The sequence below is a fragment of the Uranotaenia lowii genome, chromosome 3, assembly GCF_029784155.1.
Source record: "Uranotaenia lowii strain MFRU-FL chromosome 3, ASM2978415v1, whole genome shotgun sequence".
Taxonomy (NCBI): Eukaryota; Metazoa; Arthropoda; class Insecta; order Diptera; family Culicidae; genus Uranotaenia; species Uranotaenia lowii.
In genome coordinates, this window is record NC_073693.1 from 300184072 (window position 1) to 300203224 (window position 19153).

Sequence of the window (19153 nt, forward strand, 5' to 3'; positions counted from 1 at the left end):
GTTTAATATTGAAAATTAAAAGGTGAGGTATCCACCGCTACAAGGAGGCAAGGTCGCGTAATGGCTAAGAAACACGCTTAACGCAGCAATACCTCTCTGAATCGAACCAGCATTGGGCTTCCAACTTTAGGTTCATAAAGAAGATAGGTTTTTCGTTCTGCAATCGCACACCATCGCCCTAAAGTTGGGAAAGTGCAGCAAGCAACAAACGATTGAGCGGAGCTGAGCTGGGCTGAGTTGAGTTAAGTTTGCATTGCATCACTTAGGTACAGAAGGGGGTACGGTCAAACAACTTTGCCGCAACTCCAAAAATTAAAAAAGAACGAATAGCCGAACCATGTGATACCGAATCCACTGCAGCCAATTCAATAATCTCAATAAGCTTAACATCTGGCCGGGGCCAGAAAAGCCGGTTTCTAGTAGAAGGTAGAAGTTTCGACAAGCGCCCCAGCGAGAACATACTTACCCCCTTTCGATTTAGCACATACAGTATGCCTATAAAAAATGCGAAAATCTCTCATCAAGGTTCAAAAACACTTTTCTTTGTATAAACATGAATTAAAAACTTTCATATTCATTCAGGCATGTAAATAAACATATTAAGAAACATTAACTCGATGTGTACACTAGACCGCTGCAAGCTTTGTATGGAAATTTCAAATTCTTAAATTTTACACCTCCCATAACTTTTTTTGGTTGTTTTTGCTGCCAGAAATAGCAATAAAAATTTTGAAAGCGATCCATCCAGTCCTGAATTAGCGCAACGAGTTTTAATTTTGTATGGAAATTTGTATAGGAAACGAAATTTTTCATTCAAAAATCGCTAGAGATGTTCTGAAAGTTCCAAAAAATATAACTTTGGTGAAAAATATTCCTTAATTCTTGCAGTACATTTCATGTGAACAAAGTACGAACCTAAATTGTACCCCAGACAAGATATTCAATGTTATATAAAATTTTTGTTTTCAAAATTCATTTTTTTAATTCTATCGTTTTTGATTGCTTGTTTGAAAGCTGTGTAACAGTAGGATGGAAATAAAAAATCTCAAAAAAATGCTTTGCATTGCCAGAGAATTTATTGATTTTTAAAGCTTTTGCAAAAACATTTAATGCAATTATTAACAGCTCCAGCAACCAAAGTCTGCCATTTTCGAGTAATTTTCAATGGATTCAGATTTTTATTTTGAAATGGATATAACTTTTTTCATGAAATTCTCAGCTGCTTGTCAGGTAAGCAAAAATGGAGGCTTAGAATAGTCAAAACCAAAAATTAAAGACCGACTTCATTTCAAGCTTATTTGAGTTTTTTGGTTAATTTAATGTACAAAAATTTCTACTTCCATACAAATTTCCATACAAAATTGAAACGCGTTGCGCTAACTCAGGAATCAACCAAATTATCTTAAATTTTACACTGATGCTTGGTGACCCAAAAGGCATCGAAAAAACATATGGGAGCAAAAAGTCATTTTTTGCAGCGGTCTAGTGTACACTTTCGTTCTCAACTACTCTCTCCAGACGAGATCTGAATCGAGAGCATACCTTCCCAATACAGTGAGCGAAATAAGAATAGCACCACTATGTGTTTTTGCTTGTTAAAATATGAATGATTGTAACTCACTAAAATTTTCTTCTACAATTTGTTTTCAATTATTTTACGGATAAATCAAGCATATGTTTTCTTTTTCTGGACGTAGTAATTGGCGTTGAGGACCAAAAATATGAAAAAAGGGGTGCGAAATAAGAATAGTAGGGTAAATGTACCCGACCTTGGCACCTAAGGTATGGTTTACCCTTTTTTTCCACATTCCAACCTTCCTGTTGAGTGCACCTTAGAACATTGTTTGAAGAATTTACTTGCTAACTTGCTTAGAATTCAACAAAAATATGTTTTCTCTATGGAACTTTCATTAATGTGAGCAAAATGCATGCAAGTATTCACTGCGGTGCTCCAATTACTTGGCCTCCGTACCAATTGTTTGCCGTTTCGATGATCCGATTCTTGGCCACCAGCAATGTGCAATAGATCTTTACCAACGACGCTCAATTGACAGTTAACAGAATCGTTGTATCGTAGAATCGTTAACAGAGTCATTGTCTATAAGGCCACTGACAGAATGACGTCAGCTGAGCGTAAAGTTCTATGCGACGATGGAACACCGGGCTTCACTCATACAACAAAAAGGCTTTTGAAAACATTGATGAAATTTGGTTGGTGGAAGGGAAGCACAAAATAAGCTTTCATTTAAAAAATTCGGAAGTCCAGAATTTCCGCAATTTTTTTTTAATTTTTTAAAACTTGAAACTTTTTACTCATTTAACAAAGTAATGATTATAAACATCTCAGGTTGTTTCAGAATATTTGTGCATGAACAAGAATAATTTTATTTATTTTTTTTTTTAATTTTATTTGTTTATTTCTGTAACTTAAGACTAACATCTTTTTTAATTGTTACAACAGTTTGTTTGCGGTACATAGAATGAGAGTTATTGAATATAATACAATTTTCACAATTTATAATTTTTCAACTAGTTAAACACTAAAATGCTCAAGACATCTTTTTCTAAAAACTTCTTAACTTTTTTTCTATCGTCACACTATTAGGTAATGAGTTCCATAAAGATACGCCTTTTACGAAAAATGAATCATCGGTTTATGAATGAAAACCAAACCTTCATCAGGGGGGCCGATTCAGAAACGAATTATGTCCGCGAGTGGTTTGAACTTTCTCTTTTTTATGAACATTAAATCCCTTTGATGAAATCTAAACTAACATATTTTGTAAGCTAACTTTTTAACTGGACACTTCCAAAAATTTCTCCAATATGTATACAGTAAGTTACTTATGAAGGACTGATGAAATCTGAATAAAGCCAATCAATCTAGGAAAAGTGTTTCAGATGGCATGGGCTTATCTAGACTCTAGGTTTTCAACGTAGAGTTTAAAAAAAAGTTGGTGTGGTCCAGCTGCCAGAATATTGAGGTAAAATATCCGTATCTGGCCCCGATTGATTCACATTCTTCGAAATTTTTTAAAGATATTTCACAGTTCATCATTTTTGCGAAGTTTTTTGAGACAATTTCATCGAAATAAAAATCAAATACGGCTTGAACGGGAGTAATACTGAAAGGTTTAAGCCGTGTTTAATAAACGAACTATAAAAAACGACTTGAACGTGGTTGTTGTGAAAGTGGTATTGTAACATTGAATTGAAATATCTTATTTTGAACTTTTCTCATCGATTAGATTTTTCCAAATATTGGCAAAAATTGCTTAGATTTTCTCAGTTTTTTTTTTTTTTTTTGAGAATTTCCTGACTTGAATGCTAACTGGACAAATTCAGAAATGCTAAACCTAACGACAGATTCATCAACGACATTTCTATGGTTCTGTGCAACATGGTGTGTTGTCATTTATAAATCATTGTTTAAATTATTCCTTTTGAGTTTTTATAGACCATAAGTTGATAGTAAAATACTTTAGGGGATTTGCGATTGCGACACATAGGGTTATTTTCACTACCAAAGAACTATCTTCATATTGTGGAGTTTGGCTTCATAAAGTAAGAAATTGAAAAATTCCTTGAATCGTATTTTAAAATTTTGCCCTTTTGAATTTGACAGCTGAGATTATGAGCTTCTAACAAGAGCCATCTTTAATGCCCGGGGCGTTGCGCAGTGGTTTGATACGCCAAATAGATGTTAGAATGTAAACCTTGCTAAAACATTTTTTTAATTCGACTCACATCTAATATTTTAAGGAATAATTGGAAAGAAAACGATATTTTCCTGAACTTTCAACTTCTGTATCAAAGAAGAAAAAATTAGAACAAAAATCCAAAAAATTAAATCTGAGCATATGGTTCCCAAGCAATAGAAAACAATTCCAAAACTCAATTATGTATTTAATATACTAAAGTCATAAATTGCCATCGATCTAACAGTTTTTAGATAAGAAAAACATCTTAAGTCTTGTGAGTTGCTTAATTTCACTTAGTTTTATTTTTATTATTTGCTGTAGGAGACCACGTGGCATTTGCTTGGCAGACTGCAATGCTGTTCGCACGCATACCAATGTACCTTTGATTCATGGTTCCCAAATAGCGATTTTTGCATTTTCAATGCCTGGATATGACTTTTTCTCCAACTTATTTCGAAGCTTAAGTTGATAGAAACGGTCTTATCATACAACCCAATTAGTATGAAAACTTTTGTGCGTAGTTTTAAATGAAGTTTTAGGGAAAACATCAGCCCAAAAATACCTCTTTAATGAACATGTATTTTTTCCAGCTTCCAACACTGGTGGTGTATTTCGATTGAAGTTGCATGCCAAGAAAAGGAACAAAATTAGTTTTAAATTTTTATTCAAAACCTAAATAAATATTCATTCTTTAGTCTTTCTTGTATTTTTTGATTTTTTGCCGAGTTTAACTGTAAGCATGAGTTAAAGCATGAGCATGAGTATTTATTGCAAATTTTTCAAATGAATGTCCGCGTTTGAAAGCGCATATGAATTTAACAGTTGCACTAGAAAGATGAGTTCATCTGATTTTCATACGGTGATTTCCAACATAATTTCCTCGGATGCAGATCGAAAAAAATTAACTTCTTTATTAAAGTACAACCAATCAAAAAATTCGGTATGCACAGATTTGAAACAAATTATTCTCTTCACAATGAAAATATATTCAAAATTTTTTAAGCTCAATTTGGACCTGAAAAACATGAAAAGACATGTTGGCATGCCAAGAAAAGGACCATGCCAAAATAATGCTCACTTACCCTAATTCCCATTTTTTTAAAATAATTTTGAATTATAATAAAAAATTATGAAATGAAGGATTAATTCGAAAATTAATACATTTCTTATGTAAAGACTCTCAATTATTTGCAATTGAAATAGCCAGGCTTTTCAGATTCAGAATATCAAACCTTATGCTAAATTTTTTATTTAAAATTTCAATATTATTGTGTAGATGAGCTGAAAGCAGTATCGCTGACATAATTGCTGTAGGTCTTGAAATTCAGGAGTGTTGGTTAAAAATCAATAAAAGATCTTCTGACTGTTAAGCATGATAGATTGCCTTATTGCCGAAAAAATAGTGGAATGATAAGGGGATTCACAAGGAAAAATTGAAACCGAGGGCAAACTGGTTTTGGAAGATTTTGCGTCGCAAACTCGATTTTTTTGTCAGATTTTTTCTTTCTGACATTTAATAATTTTAAAACTAAGCAGTGATAATTGATGAAGTAACTTACCTACATGAACAACAAAAAATATGTAAAATCTTTTCATCACCCTTTATTTATTCAACGATACAGATTAGAGGGAATAATGCCAAAAAACCAATACAGATTTCGTCTAGATAATCTTCATATTTTACAAAATGGGGAAAGATACTTACTTCTATATTTTTCTCATCATACTTACAGTCTTCATGAAAATTGATCATTAAGGCAAACACTTTTTTTCTAATCTTTTTGATATTTACACTTTTGCTTAAAAGTGCAAAAAAAATTTGTTAATGAACCTTATATTTTCAAATTTATACCGAAAGCAAGAGCTGATAAAAAAAAAATACAAATTTTGCATTTAGTGCTCCTAAATAAGTCGAAATCAGTTGTCAAATTCTTTGGACCTCGCAAAATGTGAATTTTATTTCCTTGTGTTATAGTTTTATAGAATGTAGATTTTGGGTTCTGGAGATGAATTTGAATCTCTATTGCCAACATCAATTCCTTCATACTGAAACAGCTTTTAAAATACTTTCTTGTTCCTTTTGGCTCTAAAAACTCAGAGGGAACGTGGAAATCATAACACCTTATCTCTTTTTTTTCGATTCATTGTTGCTGAAATCTCTTAAGAAGATTTTTTAAATTTAAACTCTTACTTTGAATATTTTATATTCGATTTCTGTTTGGCAGTACTTGTATTTTTTCATGGTCATCCATAATATGAATGTTTGATGTGATACATTTCAAACAGAATTAAATAAAATAAGATCTGAAATTGAAATTTTTGTTTTTTGAATTTCATAATGAAAGTTATTAATTTTAAGTTAAGAAATAATTTTTGAATGGTGGGAAAATTAAGGGTGAAAAAAACTCGCGAAGAGAATCTTTACTGTGATTCAAAACCTGAATTCTTATTTTGCAATAAGTCATGCATTCCTTGTAAACGCAAGTGAAAATAGCACTACTTTAGATTTTAAAATGAGGTTAGCATTAGACATCTAATATAATAAAGTTTACAAATTCTCAATAAACCAGTTGTAAACAAAAGAAGAAAAAAAAATTTGAAATTCAAATTTATATTTAAATTTCAGTTATGTATTAGCTTTTTATTCTTAAGTAAAGTTTTATAAGAATGATTTTCCTTATTCTGAATTGATAATTTTCCATCGTTTAAAAAAAATATTTTTGAATACAAAAAAAATCCTAATGGAAGCTTTTCGCTGCTCAAAACTTCATTAAAAATTAATTTAATGCAGCATCAACACTTGTTGTTTATTACGATTGAATTTGTTGAATGAAATATTGGCGACTAAAAGACAAAAAGAAAGACCCCTAAAGGCCAAAGGATTTCTTTTACTTCTTAGAACGATCAAGATCTGTTAATCCATTAAACATGGTAGAGATTTCTAAAAAATGAAGAAAATTGAAATCACATGATTCCGTACGTTTATAGTTTAATGATTTTGTTTTGTTTCCTTCTGAATCTGAGCAAATAATAAAGAAACTGTATATTGAAGGTAATTAATGTATGACGACATTAGAACAAATATTTCAAGTATTTTAGTATTATAACCATATTCACCCCTATGTGACTTTTTCTATTTTTCCATTTCATTAAAATTCAAACAAAATCAAGAATTAAGAAGCTCTGAATTTGAAACAAATGTAAAATTTATTACGATTTGCTCGTGTTAATTTAGACATATCTGGGAAATTAGTGACAATTTAAAGAAAAGTTGTCCTTACATTTCATTATAAGCAAATTCAAAATCAACACTCAACAACACACTTTTGTTGAGTTACCTATCAACAAAAGTTATTTAGTATAATTCAGTCCAGGGAATCACAAGTTACAGCTGCTTGAATCAGGTGGACCGACTTTTTTCCAATATTGAGCCCTTTTAAGTGATAAATTAACCTTTTTTGTGTAGAATAAACACCCCCACGGAGTGGAAAATTTTGAAAATTTTAAAGCACATGATCACCCCGATCACCCCCTCATAGGACCGCGCTTGTAGTGGACCACTCTAGGATCCACACGAAGTTCAAATCAATCATCAGAGTGAACCCTGATCTTAAATATGGTAAAAAGTCTATGGTTATTGCGGATAACTGAATGCAGACCCCTCTGAATAATGCAATTAATCCATTTCGGCAGTCAAAAGTGTTGTCTGACTAGTAGACACCAAGTAAATAACTAATTGTGAGCAGTTCCTTACATCGCAATCTGTGCAACCGGTTTTTACGCATTGTGACAGATGTGTTCTGATGGACATAGACATTTATGTTAAAACCGGATTTAAGAGATCATATTATTCGAGATGCCTACTCATGAAAATGTTCCAATAAGATTCTTATTGCTTTTTACAGGTGAGTTTGTGTAAAATATCATGATTTTGCAAAGGTTTTGCTTCTGTGGTGAAAAAAATAGATCAAAACATGACTGAAAAAGTGTGCAAAGTTATAAAGAGATTTTATGAAAAAGTAAAAGTATTTCTTGAAATTATTGATAAATATTTTTTTTTAATATTTTTATATTAAATGTCATATTATTACCTTCATTTCCTTCACAGAAAGTTTTTCGATCAAATGGATAGTTTTAAAAATACACACGTTTGTAACTGCCCGGATACTAAATGATCATAGCCTTACGTACCTTCAGGCCTGCTCATGGGTGGGTGGGGGTTGATGATTTTTTTTTCCTATAACATTTTTGTATTTTTTATACACAAAGAATAGTGATAAAAGTTTAGGTACTACCTAATTATTCAGGTTAAAGCCATTTAACATTGAAAGTTATTAGTGAAGTCCTAGGAGATGCCCATTTTTTTTCACAAATATGGGGACTTGTGGTATTAACATATCAGTTGCCTCCTGAGCTGATGTCCTTGAGTTCGAACCCAAAAGTGAACATCGAACACAGTTGTACCGGATAATTTTTTAAGAACTGTCCGCCAAATGCATCGTTGATAAAAGTTTTGAATGACATAAAGATGCTACAACGACTAAGGAGTGTTCATTTTATAAAACGGACACCTAGATGTTACGATAAAAAGTTGACGTTTAAGCCAAATTTGATGAAAATGGTTTCATCGTGTATAAAAGTTTGATGGCAAAGCACTGACATATTATTTTGTTAGAAAGCGACTGGATTTTGTAAAATGGGACGAATTGATAAAGAAACCCGTGTTTTTATAATTCAAAAGAACTGCTCAGATGGACTATCGTTTAGAAATAAATATTGCAAAGCTTGTGAAACGATCAAAGTCTGCGGTTTATCAAATCATCAGGAAGTTTGGAGAGCACCATACTTTTGAAGATTTACTTAGATCCGAAACCAGAAAAGGTACAGTGAATCCACAAATCGAGAAAAAAATGTGTTAAGCTTTTGTTGTCACATGAACACAACTCTGTTCGAAGAATTGCCAAGAAACTGAAAATTTCCGTAGGGACCGTCCAAAACATAAAACGAAGGAATCAAATTGAGACCTACAGGAAGCAGAGACATCCTAAACAAAATGTGGAACAGCACGAACGAGCGAAGCAGCGATGTCGGATACTGAATACGATTTTGAAGAAGCAAAGTAACCGTTGCATTTTTAAGGACGATGAAACTTATTGCAAACTGAACACAGCAGCTCTTCCTAGGCCGCAATTTTTCAACGTAATTGTTAGTAAGGAGGTAACTCATGATAAGCAATCCATTAAAATCGAAAAGTTTGGCAAAAAGTGCTTGTTTGGCAAGCTATCTGCTCTTGCGGAGAAAGAAGTTCGCCATATTTCACAACAGGTACCATCAATGGTGAAAATAATCGTAAGGAATGCATCGAAAAATGCTTTGTTCCTCTTTATCGTAATCATACAAGCCCACCATTGTTCTGGCCTGATCTTGCTTCCGCACACTACGCTTCAGTTGCTCTCAAACTACTGAAATCCTTCAAAATATGTTTTATTGAGAAAGAGGACAATCCGCCAAATTGTCCTGAGCTGCGCCCGGTAGAGCGTTACTGGGCAATCATCAAGCGTAAACTTCGGGACGAGAAGCACAGTCCATCGACGAGTTCAAGAAAATGTGGACAAAAGCCAGCCGAAAAGTCAGGCCGGAAACTGTAAAGAGGCTCATGAAGGGAGTTCGAGGAAAAGTGCACCAATTTTATCGTTGAAAACTGTTGGTTAAATTTCTCACTTACTTCTTGTTCTGGATTAGGTTTGCAATGTTTTACAGAAAACTCTATGTAATTTGGTCAATAAATGAATAAGATATCGTTAAAACAAAGTGTCCGTTTTATAAAATGAACACTCCTTATAATCGAAACAAAAAATAAAACAAATAAATTATGGATTTTGGAGGCTTTCATTTGAAAGAAAAACTCTTAGTACCTATTATCTACTTAAATAAGCAAGTTATTCTTTTCAACCACAAGCATAACCATTTTAAGTATTGTTGAAAATGAATCAAATATTCAGAAATAACAGTGTAAATTAAAAAAGCAAAAAAAATACACACATACAATTGAAAATATGCCAAGTAAGTTTTTATCATGGTTCAACAAAGTTTGGAAGTCTTTTTAGAGATGTCTGAATAAATAAAATTAAAACAAACCAATGTACAAGAAGATTATCCATCTTAAAAAGTGGGATAATCTCCAATAGAGATTTTCATTAGATAGGGGATAAGAAAGATAAAAAAAACAGTTTCATCTTTTGAAGAAAAAAAATTAGGGCCAAATCTATTCTAGCTTCCTAAAAAATGATGGATGTAAAAAATGTTTTTCGTGATAGGATGAATTACATCGAAATACATCGCAAGGTATAAGGTTACGAGTCAAGTTTCTACTATATTTGAGGCCCATCTGTCCTTTCACTGGGGGGATAAGATGTGGAAAAATGGTCTTACAGTTACATTACTCTCCAATGAGAAAAGGGGAAAGAGGAGGGAGGTTTTCATACAATATTTTTGGATCACTCGAGAACTTATTATTCAAATTTAATAGCAAAGGGTATTTGAGTAGAATTTTTTTTCTGTGATTGTTTAAAGCTTCTACCTTCATTCACTGATTCGATAGGGAGGGGGAAGGGGTGCTCTCATACAATTTTTTTAATAATTCAATTGCTAATCTAGCAAATGGCAACAAATTGGGAAGAGTAGTTAAATTCAAGATGATGAATTCTTGATGATTTGGTTCCCCTCACGGGATGTAAAAAGAAGAGAGGTGCCGTACGCTTGTTTTGACAAATTCCAGAGCTCAGCAAATAATTTTTACTAAATTTTGCAGGGGAAAGTATAAGAATACGAGAAATGATTCTACGGTTATTAAAAAATCCTTTTCACCTACCAGTAGGGGTTAAAAGATGGGAAAATAGTTTCGCATAATTTTTTGTATTACTTGAGAACTTATCCAACAAATGGAACCAAATTTGAAAGAAAAAGTATTCGAGTACAAATTTTTTTTCTATTTTTAAAGAAAAATTCCATACAGTACAGAGCCAGATATGGGGGAGCTTTTATCGCATAGTTTTAAAAACTTTTCAAGCAATAGAAACCATATTTTACATGAGAGGTTTTTTTTAAGATTCATGACCCCTCTTTTTTTAGAGGAGAAACGGGAAAAGGAAAGTATGTAAAGCTTGAAAACTTATCAAGCAAATAGAGCCATATGTGAAATGTGATGTTATTTGATTACGAGAAATGTTGTTATGGCAGTTCGTGGACCCTCCTTACATTGCTGGGGAGAAAAGCAAATAAAATCGAGTACTTATTATCAGATTTCAAAACAATCATTGAAAGACATGTGATGTTAAAACTCTCATTGTAAAGATAACGAAAATTTATTTATAATGAAACTATGTTCACACAATTAATTAATTTTTAAAAGGTGCAGCAAAGCACACCGGGTCAGCTAGTGTTAAATAAAATTCCCAGCTGAATTTCCCATGATGATTATATATTTGAAATTAATCCAGTTTTTTTTTCTATATTTGTGATTTTCAGCAAGGTTTGTTTCTAAACTGACTCTGATTGAATTTAAAATTTCAAGTTTGAATCAAGAATCAAAGTTATGAAACTGCGATCTCTTTCAATTTGAATCCTGAATGTAGTTCTCATCTTGATATTTTAATCTTAAATTTGAGCTGAATCTGAATACGAATTTTAAAATTTAATTCCGCGTTTGAATCAAAATTTGGATTCAGATTTTAAATTTAGGCTCAAAATGCAGACATTCCTAGAATTTAAAACCAAAAAACCGAAATTCGATCAGAGGCCTTAACCAGGAATCTCTTACTTGGTTATGAATTTATAGGTTTCAATATCAACTTTTTTCAATTATTTAGTTATAATTCAACTTGTAAATTTGATGAATCAGGATTCTATCCCAAGGATGATCCAATCTGAAAATCGCAAAATAATAAACTGGGTACTTCCAAGAATTTTTTCCGCAAGTATCCGGGCCGGGCAAATCCGGGCTATTTCATGTTAAAACCTTACATAAACCAGGAAGCCGGCAATATTCGGGCAAATTTCGGATTATTTCATTCAATCATGAAGGAAACATTTGAAAAAAAATATTTTTTTATAGAATCAAATCAGCCGTATCATATTTAAGGGTTCCAAAAATTCGTTCTTGTTTATTTTGAAAAAAAAAAATTGTTTGAACAATTTTTTTTGAACGCAAGATATGTACATAATTCTAAGGACTCTATTTAAATTTTTGTTCAATTTGGCAATAAAAGTGATAAAATCTGCGCGTCTGTTAGACTAAATTACTATCAACAAGTGATAAATTTTCTAAAAAACGGTTGTAAAATTTGGGACCTGGGATGGAATTTCGAGATTTTGGACTAAGTTCTGAATTCAGATTGTTACTCGTGACTAATTTTAGTTGTTCATAAAAATTTGACTAATTATTTAAAAAATTTCAAGTTTTTTACCCACATGGTGAGGGGGTTCAATTGAAATTTTATCTTTAGATTTTGCATGATTTATGTCAAAGCTCAGGACACCCTGATTAAAGGATCAAATCTCCTTTAACTTTCAAAATTTCACTATTTTTTAGTTCCACGAAAAGGCTTCTAGTTCATCTACGGGTTCATGTATCGATCTAACTTTTGCAGCATATAGATAAACTTGATATTACATGCTGTCAGAAAAATGAAAAAGACACCGATTCGCATTTTTTTCCAAAAAGATATGATGAAAATAAAAATAAAATACCCAATCTCTAAATTTTACGGATCAAAAATTTGATTGAAATACTATCATTATCAGTTTCGCTCCATCATGTGACTCTCCACTTACCTTTCATAGATCGGCCATCCTCAGGGCTAAAGTCCGAATCGCCGGCAGATTCCTCAAAGCGATACCCATGATGATACCCACTGGCAGTTGCTTCCACTCCCATCATATTGCCTTGTTCGCCGTTATTTTCGGCACGTGGGTTAAGTAGTTGCTGTTGCTGGACACTCGCGATTGTACCCGGGTCACGTTTCGTTCGTCTCTTGCTACCCCAAGACACCCCAAGGACACTGCCTACACTAGCACTATCACAACTTGTGGGACCACTTTTACCACCCCCGCAATCTGCACTTGTCCACCACAATCACCACTGGACGACGACGACGACGCCGGCGGCACCTTGGATGCGATCGAAGGACGCGTGGACGTCGCGGCCGCTGATGGCACTATGGAAGGGCCAACCGTTGTACTTCGCCAGCTCACTATTGGAACTGAGGAAGGAGCAGCGCCACCAATGCCGGTTGAAGTTCCCTCGCTGTCTTCGAAACTGCGAAGGAAAACAAAAATAGGTAAACGAGTTCGATCAGTCAAAATGTCATCGGGCGTTATTTAAAAATAGGTTTGAATTAGGTGTAACAGAGATGAAAAAAACGAATCTTCAAGTGAATCACTTTTGGCGGCAAGTCGTTCGCACTTCTAGGACGTTGCCGATTTGAAAACGAAAGGTGTGAATTTAAAGTACGTGTCAAAAGTAAAGGGGTTGAAACCCAGCCAACAATTTGGTAGGTATATCAAAAGATATACGTACGTCTATGTCGACATAAATCATCGTATATGACGTTAGAAAAAAGCATATACCTACCAAAAGTGGAGGCAATATACGTACATGTTTTCGTTATTTTCTGGTTTACGACATCGACAACATCATATGTGATGTCATTTACGATGTTAGAAATACTTTGGTACTTTATGTCGCATTGGCGTCGTTTTGTACGTTACATTAAAGGATTCGATTCATGTGCATTTACGATGATGGGAGGATTGACAGTTCCATCCACACTTTATGCGATGTGTGTTTTACCCTTTTACGACTTGAAGCGATTTGATGATAAATTGGCGATTTAAGTCCCCTCAAATGCGAGGTGTGTTGAACTCTTGTACGACTTGAAGCAATCTGACGATGAATTGGCGATCTAAGTCACCCTTTATGCGAGGTGTGTCGAACTCTTGTACGACTTGAAGCAATCTGTCGATGGATTGGCGATTTAAGTCACCCTTTATGCGAGATGTTTTGTACTCTTGTATGACTCGAAGCAATCTGACGATGGAATGTCGACTTATGTCACCCTTTATGCGAGATGAGTTGCAGTCTTATACGATGTTCAGAGATTTTAACATCGATTGACAACTTAAGTCACATTTTATAAGATGTGTGTTGTAAGCTTGTACGATATGATGCAATTTGACATTTGATGGACTCTTTAAACGATATTTTATGTGAGTTGGGATGTACTCATGTACGATTTGTATCATAAAACGATTTTGCGGACCATATTATGTAGCATGTTATGTGTAATGATTGAAATACGACGCTAGGAAGAAATAAAATTAATTGATGATTTTAACTGATTTTTATTATAACTAACATTGAAATGCATTACATATATTTTCATAGGTACCGCAAGCGGGCATTGTCCCGCTCGCTACTTTCCTAACTGCCACCGCCTCCATGCCTCCCTCAGGATCTTTGACGCCTCTTTCTTTCGGGATTACTGCGAAAATTGCCGGGCCACAATTCTGTCCGTGAACATTCCTTGATTCGTAGTATGCACATGCAAATCACCGGGTAATTATCCAGCGGGGTTTTTTAATCTGAGCCTAGTAGGGGAGAGTAATCCTGTTATTTTTGAAAGGAAAATGTTAGTGAGGTTTCTGTCCAACGTAGTTTTTCCACCTACCTTTATTAGTTTACTTCATCCGTTTGCTTGTTTGCTTTAGTCGTCAACTTTCACAAAATTAAAATGCTGATACAAAATTTCAAGCACAATCGCAAAATTGCACATCCACTGAACATGATTTAACACGATGAAGTTTTAATATCATGATGAGATGTGGGCGAACGCTAAGTATCTGTTAATACGAATGTGATTTGATCGCATTAAATATATTTATATCGTGGGTAAAGTGACCGATTATACGATTATAATATTTGTAGCTACATCGGAAAGACACGGTGTTAATTTGCCTACTAATGTGACATTCTAGTAAACATACAACGTGATACGAAAGACGATGCTTACATAGTATTCTTTACGAATTTATTCGAAGTCATTTACGATTTCGATTCGAAAGTAATTTGTGTACCAATAAAATGCTTCTTAAGAAATCTTATGCCATCGTTATAAGATTTCATTTGACATCGGTGGAACTAAATACGACTTCATCCAACATATCGTAACTAAGTCGTATTTCATTGGGATGTTGCATCTTCTACGATGAATAAACGATATGATCGAATGGTAAGTGTACATATTTACGATTCCGATTTGAATGGCATCTATATACGAGTTCGACAATGATTTCTTTTACGATTTCATGTTGGCTGGGAAGCTAGCCATTTGATGTTGCCACTATTTCATTCTTTTAGACAATTAAGTCTCAGCTTAACAAGCACTAATAAAAAAAATTCAGAGAAATGTGTAAAATTTCAAATTTATCATCAAAAAAGACATAATAACAGGCTTGAAATAGTGCCATCTATTGCGCTGTTCAAAAGTTACAAATCAACTTTCAAAGAGCCCAGTTTACGAAAAGGCCTTATCGTATACTAAACCAATGCCTCAGTAAAATGAACAGCTTCAATTTGTCAGATAAATTCAATTAGAATCACTTTTGACTGGGAAAATTTGCTGTATATTGTTTTTGCAATAAATAATCAGCTTAGAAATAAGTACCTCCCGCTTACTTCTTCCATGCCTTTCTTTTGATTTCAACTCAGAAAAACTTTGAAAAAGGATTTCTATAAATCAAAATTAAAAGTCATAAGATATGGAATCTAAAATAAAAAATCAAAATATGGGAACAGACATCCAGCATCCAGCATGTTATAATACTAACGTTAAGGTTCACCTAAAAACCAGAGAAAAGAAAAAAATGAATTAATTAATTACACAATGCAAATAACAATTCGCTAAAAATTGAATTCAACACCACAATTTAATAAACATTGATAATAAACCATCATGTATAAACGGACGGACGGAATGAATGAGAGAATGGTATCCGTGGGTTTTCCGTGCCAGTAATGGTATGTATAATAGCCTCGAGAATCAGTCTTTTTATGGAGGGGGGGGGGGGGGGGGTTACAAAACAACTTGAAATGGGACACAACTCGAACAACTACAAGACGATTTTCCTGAAAACTTATTCACGAGCACGAAGTAGTTAAAGATGTGTAGATGAAGTTAAACATTCTCTAACGATTTATTAAGTAAAAGGTAAAACGAAGTTCACCGTGTCAGCTAGTATATACATATACAGTTGCGTTCAAAAAAGAATGAAATCGCGCGAAGCTGCGCACCCACTTCCAGCTTTAACAAGCTGCCATTTCTCTCTTGGTTTATATTTTTTCATGAAAATTTCACACAATCTAGTTCAACTATCCAACTAACACTCCACAAAATTTGAAGTCTTTTCAATGACGGGAAATTAAGATACAGCTATTCCCGTAAAAAAGGGAAATTTGGAACTGCTTCACTAAAATCACGGTATCTTTGACAATTTTTATTGAAAAATCTTGAAATTTGGTCCAAAAATGTAAAAATGTTTGATCAAATACCAGGCCAAGTTTCGTCGAAATCAATGAACGTGATCAAAAATGGTGCCGGATTGAAAATGAGGTTCATTATCGCCCAGCAGACGATTTCATTCTTTTTTGGACGGATGTTTGTATGGAAAACATCGTAATCTATGTATTCTTGGTTTTTCTTCCACAAAACCAACATTTATTACAAAGAACGTTGTAAATTGATAGGAACTTCATTCTTGCTTTGTTTAGAATTAGAAATTATTCCAACAGAGCTGGTATTGAAACAAAAGAGCGGATAGAATGTTCGCCTTAATTGTGGATCAAATTTGTTTATCGGTGTAATTAGCAGGTCAATACTGAAACTCTGTTCTTTTTATTCTGAACCCTGTTGGAACATTTTCTCTTCCGATACAAAGTACGAATGATGTTTTAGCTATTTACAACATTCTTTGTGATAAATTTTTGTTTTGTGAAAGAAAAAAACCAAGAATACATGAATTACGATGTTTTCCATACAAACATCCGTCCAAAAAAGAATGAAATCATCTGCTGGGCGATAATGAACCTCATATTCAATCCGGCACCATTTTTGATCACGTTCATCGATTTTGACGGAACTTGGCCTGGTATTAGATCAAACATTTTTACATCTTTAGACCAAATTTCAAGATTTTTCAATGAAAATTGTCAAAGATACAGTGATTTTAGTGAAGCAGTTCCAAATTTCCCTTTTTTACGGGAATAGCTGTATCTTAATTTCCCGTTATTGGAAAGACTTCAAATTTTGTTAAGTGTTAGTTGGATAGTTGAACTAGATTGTGTGAAATTTTCATGAAAAAATATAAACCGAGAGAGAAATGGCAGCATGTCAAAGTTGGAAGTGGGTGCGCAGCTTCGCGCAATTTCATTCTTTTTTGAACGCAACTGTACATATATAGGTACATATATAAAAACGGCATTCATCACTCCTTCCAGTGGGGAGATTTGAAGAATGGAGGATGGCGTCCATAAAGTTTTTTTTACATAAACGGAAAACTAATCGAACTAATTGAACCAAATTTATCATGAGAACCCTCCATCCTTTCAATGGAGAAATAGGGAGAGCGGGAGATGACCTTTCTTACAATTTTTTACACAACTGAAGAACAAAACGAGCAAATGGAACCAAATTTAGCATGGGATGGTATAAGGGTATGATAAATATTTCCCATAATCTTTGTTATCCTTCTTCTACTCCAGTAAAGAGATAGGGAGGGAGAGAGGGCTCCTGTTCAATTTTTTGCACAATCCGAAAACTATTCAACCAATTGGAATACGAGAAATATTTTTATGATTATTTGAGACCCCTTCCATTGAGAAGATAGGAAGGGAGGAGAGTAAGGCCCCCATACAATTTTTATTGCATATCTCGAGAACAATTCAAGCAAATAGAACCAAATTTAGCATGGAAAGGTATTTGAGAACCTAAAAGGTTTCTATCGATATTTGGAACAACTCTCTCCTTCTAGTGGGGAAATAGGTTAACAATTTTTGCATAACTTGAGAATTTATCAGAAAATGGAACCAAAGTTAGCTTGGGAGAGCATATCATACGAGAAATGGTTATATGATTATTTGAACCTCCTCCATTCTTTTTGGGGATATTGGAAGGGAATAGGGTAGCTCCCATACCAAACTTCACATGGAAAAGGATTAGATCACGAGAAATGATTCTATTAGAATTTCAGACACAACTCTTCTTCCAATAAGTTTATAGGAAAGAGGATAGGCCCTAGTACAATTTTGTTGGCTTAACTTGAGAATTAATCAACAAATGGAAAAAAATGACATTGAAAGACATTTGGGTAGCAGATATGTTTCTAAGATTGTTATAAACCCTTTTTTCACACTCGGGCCATGGAAACCGTTCTCCAATTTTTGGGGCATCTCACATTCGCCAAATCACGCTCCACTTCACTCGCTGCTCTGCTGCTTGTCTCTTGCCTACCGGAATCGCGGCGAACACCTGTTTTGCAGGACAGTCGTCAAGCATTCTTGCACCATGTCCTGCACAACGTATCTGTCCAGCCTCCGCCACCTATTGGATACTGGGTTCGCCGTAGAGTCGCGCGAACTCGTTATTCATCCTTCGCATCCACACCCGTTCTCCTGCACGCCGCCAAAAACGGTTCGTAATACTCGTCGAGGACAACTGGTCTAATGAGTGTCGTGTACAAGTTACACTCAAGGTTGCCGAAAAATATTCTGTGTTTTTTTGAAAAAAAAATTCTGACATTCTGTGATTTTACCAAAAAATTCTGTGATGGTTTTCTGTGATGCTATTTCCTTCAATTTCATTGAAAATTCATGATAAATTGAGTCTTTTTTACATTTTAGTTGAGAAAAATCAATCAACATTACCAAACTTATTAAAATGTAAAGTAAGAAATCTTAATTTTCTATTGGTTAAAAAAATAATAATTTTAGAAATCCATTCAAAATTAAAAAATTCTGTGAAATCTGTGAATTTTCCAAAATTCTGTGTTCTGCGACACAGATTCTGTAATGAAAATTTGATCAAAATTCTGTGAAATTACAGATTTTTCTGTGATTTCGGCAACCTTGGTTACACTCCGTACGAGGGCTAAGTCTTCTCGACCGCAGTTGCTTGTGGAGCCTATAGTCGGCACGACTTCCACTGCTTATTCGCCTCCATATCTCTCGGCTGGTGTCATTGTCTTCGCTCACCAGTGAGCCGAGATAGACAAAGTCTTCGACTATCTCCAGCTCGTCGCCGTCGATCGTCACCTTGTTATTACAGGACAAATGGGCTCGGTCGGTCTCGGATCCGCGGGTCAGCATATACTTTGTTTTGGGCGTATTAATAATCAACCCA

At 34.1% G+C, this 19153-nt stretch overlaps 1 protein-coding gene across 1 annotated transcript in view; it reads right to left on the reverse strand.

Annotated features, from left to right (window-relative positions):
* Window positions 1-12821, reverse strand: part of LOC129754149 (uncharacterized) — a 57840-nt gene extending 45019 nt beyond the window's left edge. The window contains exon 1 of the mRNA XM_055750033.1: window positions 12534-12821. Within this exon, the coding sequence (XP_055606008.1) occupies window positions 12534-12639 (106 nt within the window). The 5' untranslated portion in view covers window positions 12640-12821. The remainder of the gene's footprint in view (window positions 1-12533) is intronic.
* Window positions 12822-19153: the final 6332 nt, after the last annotated feature.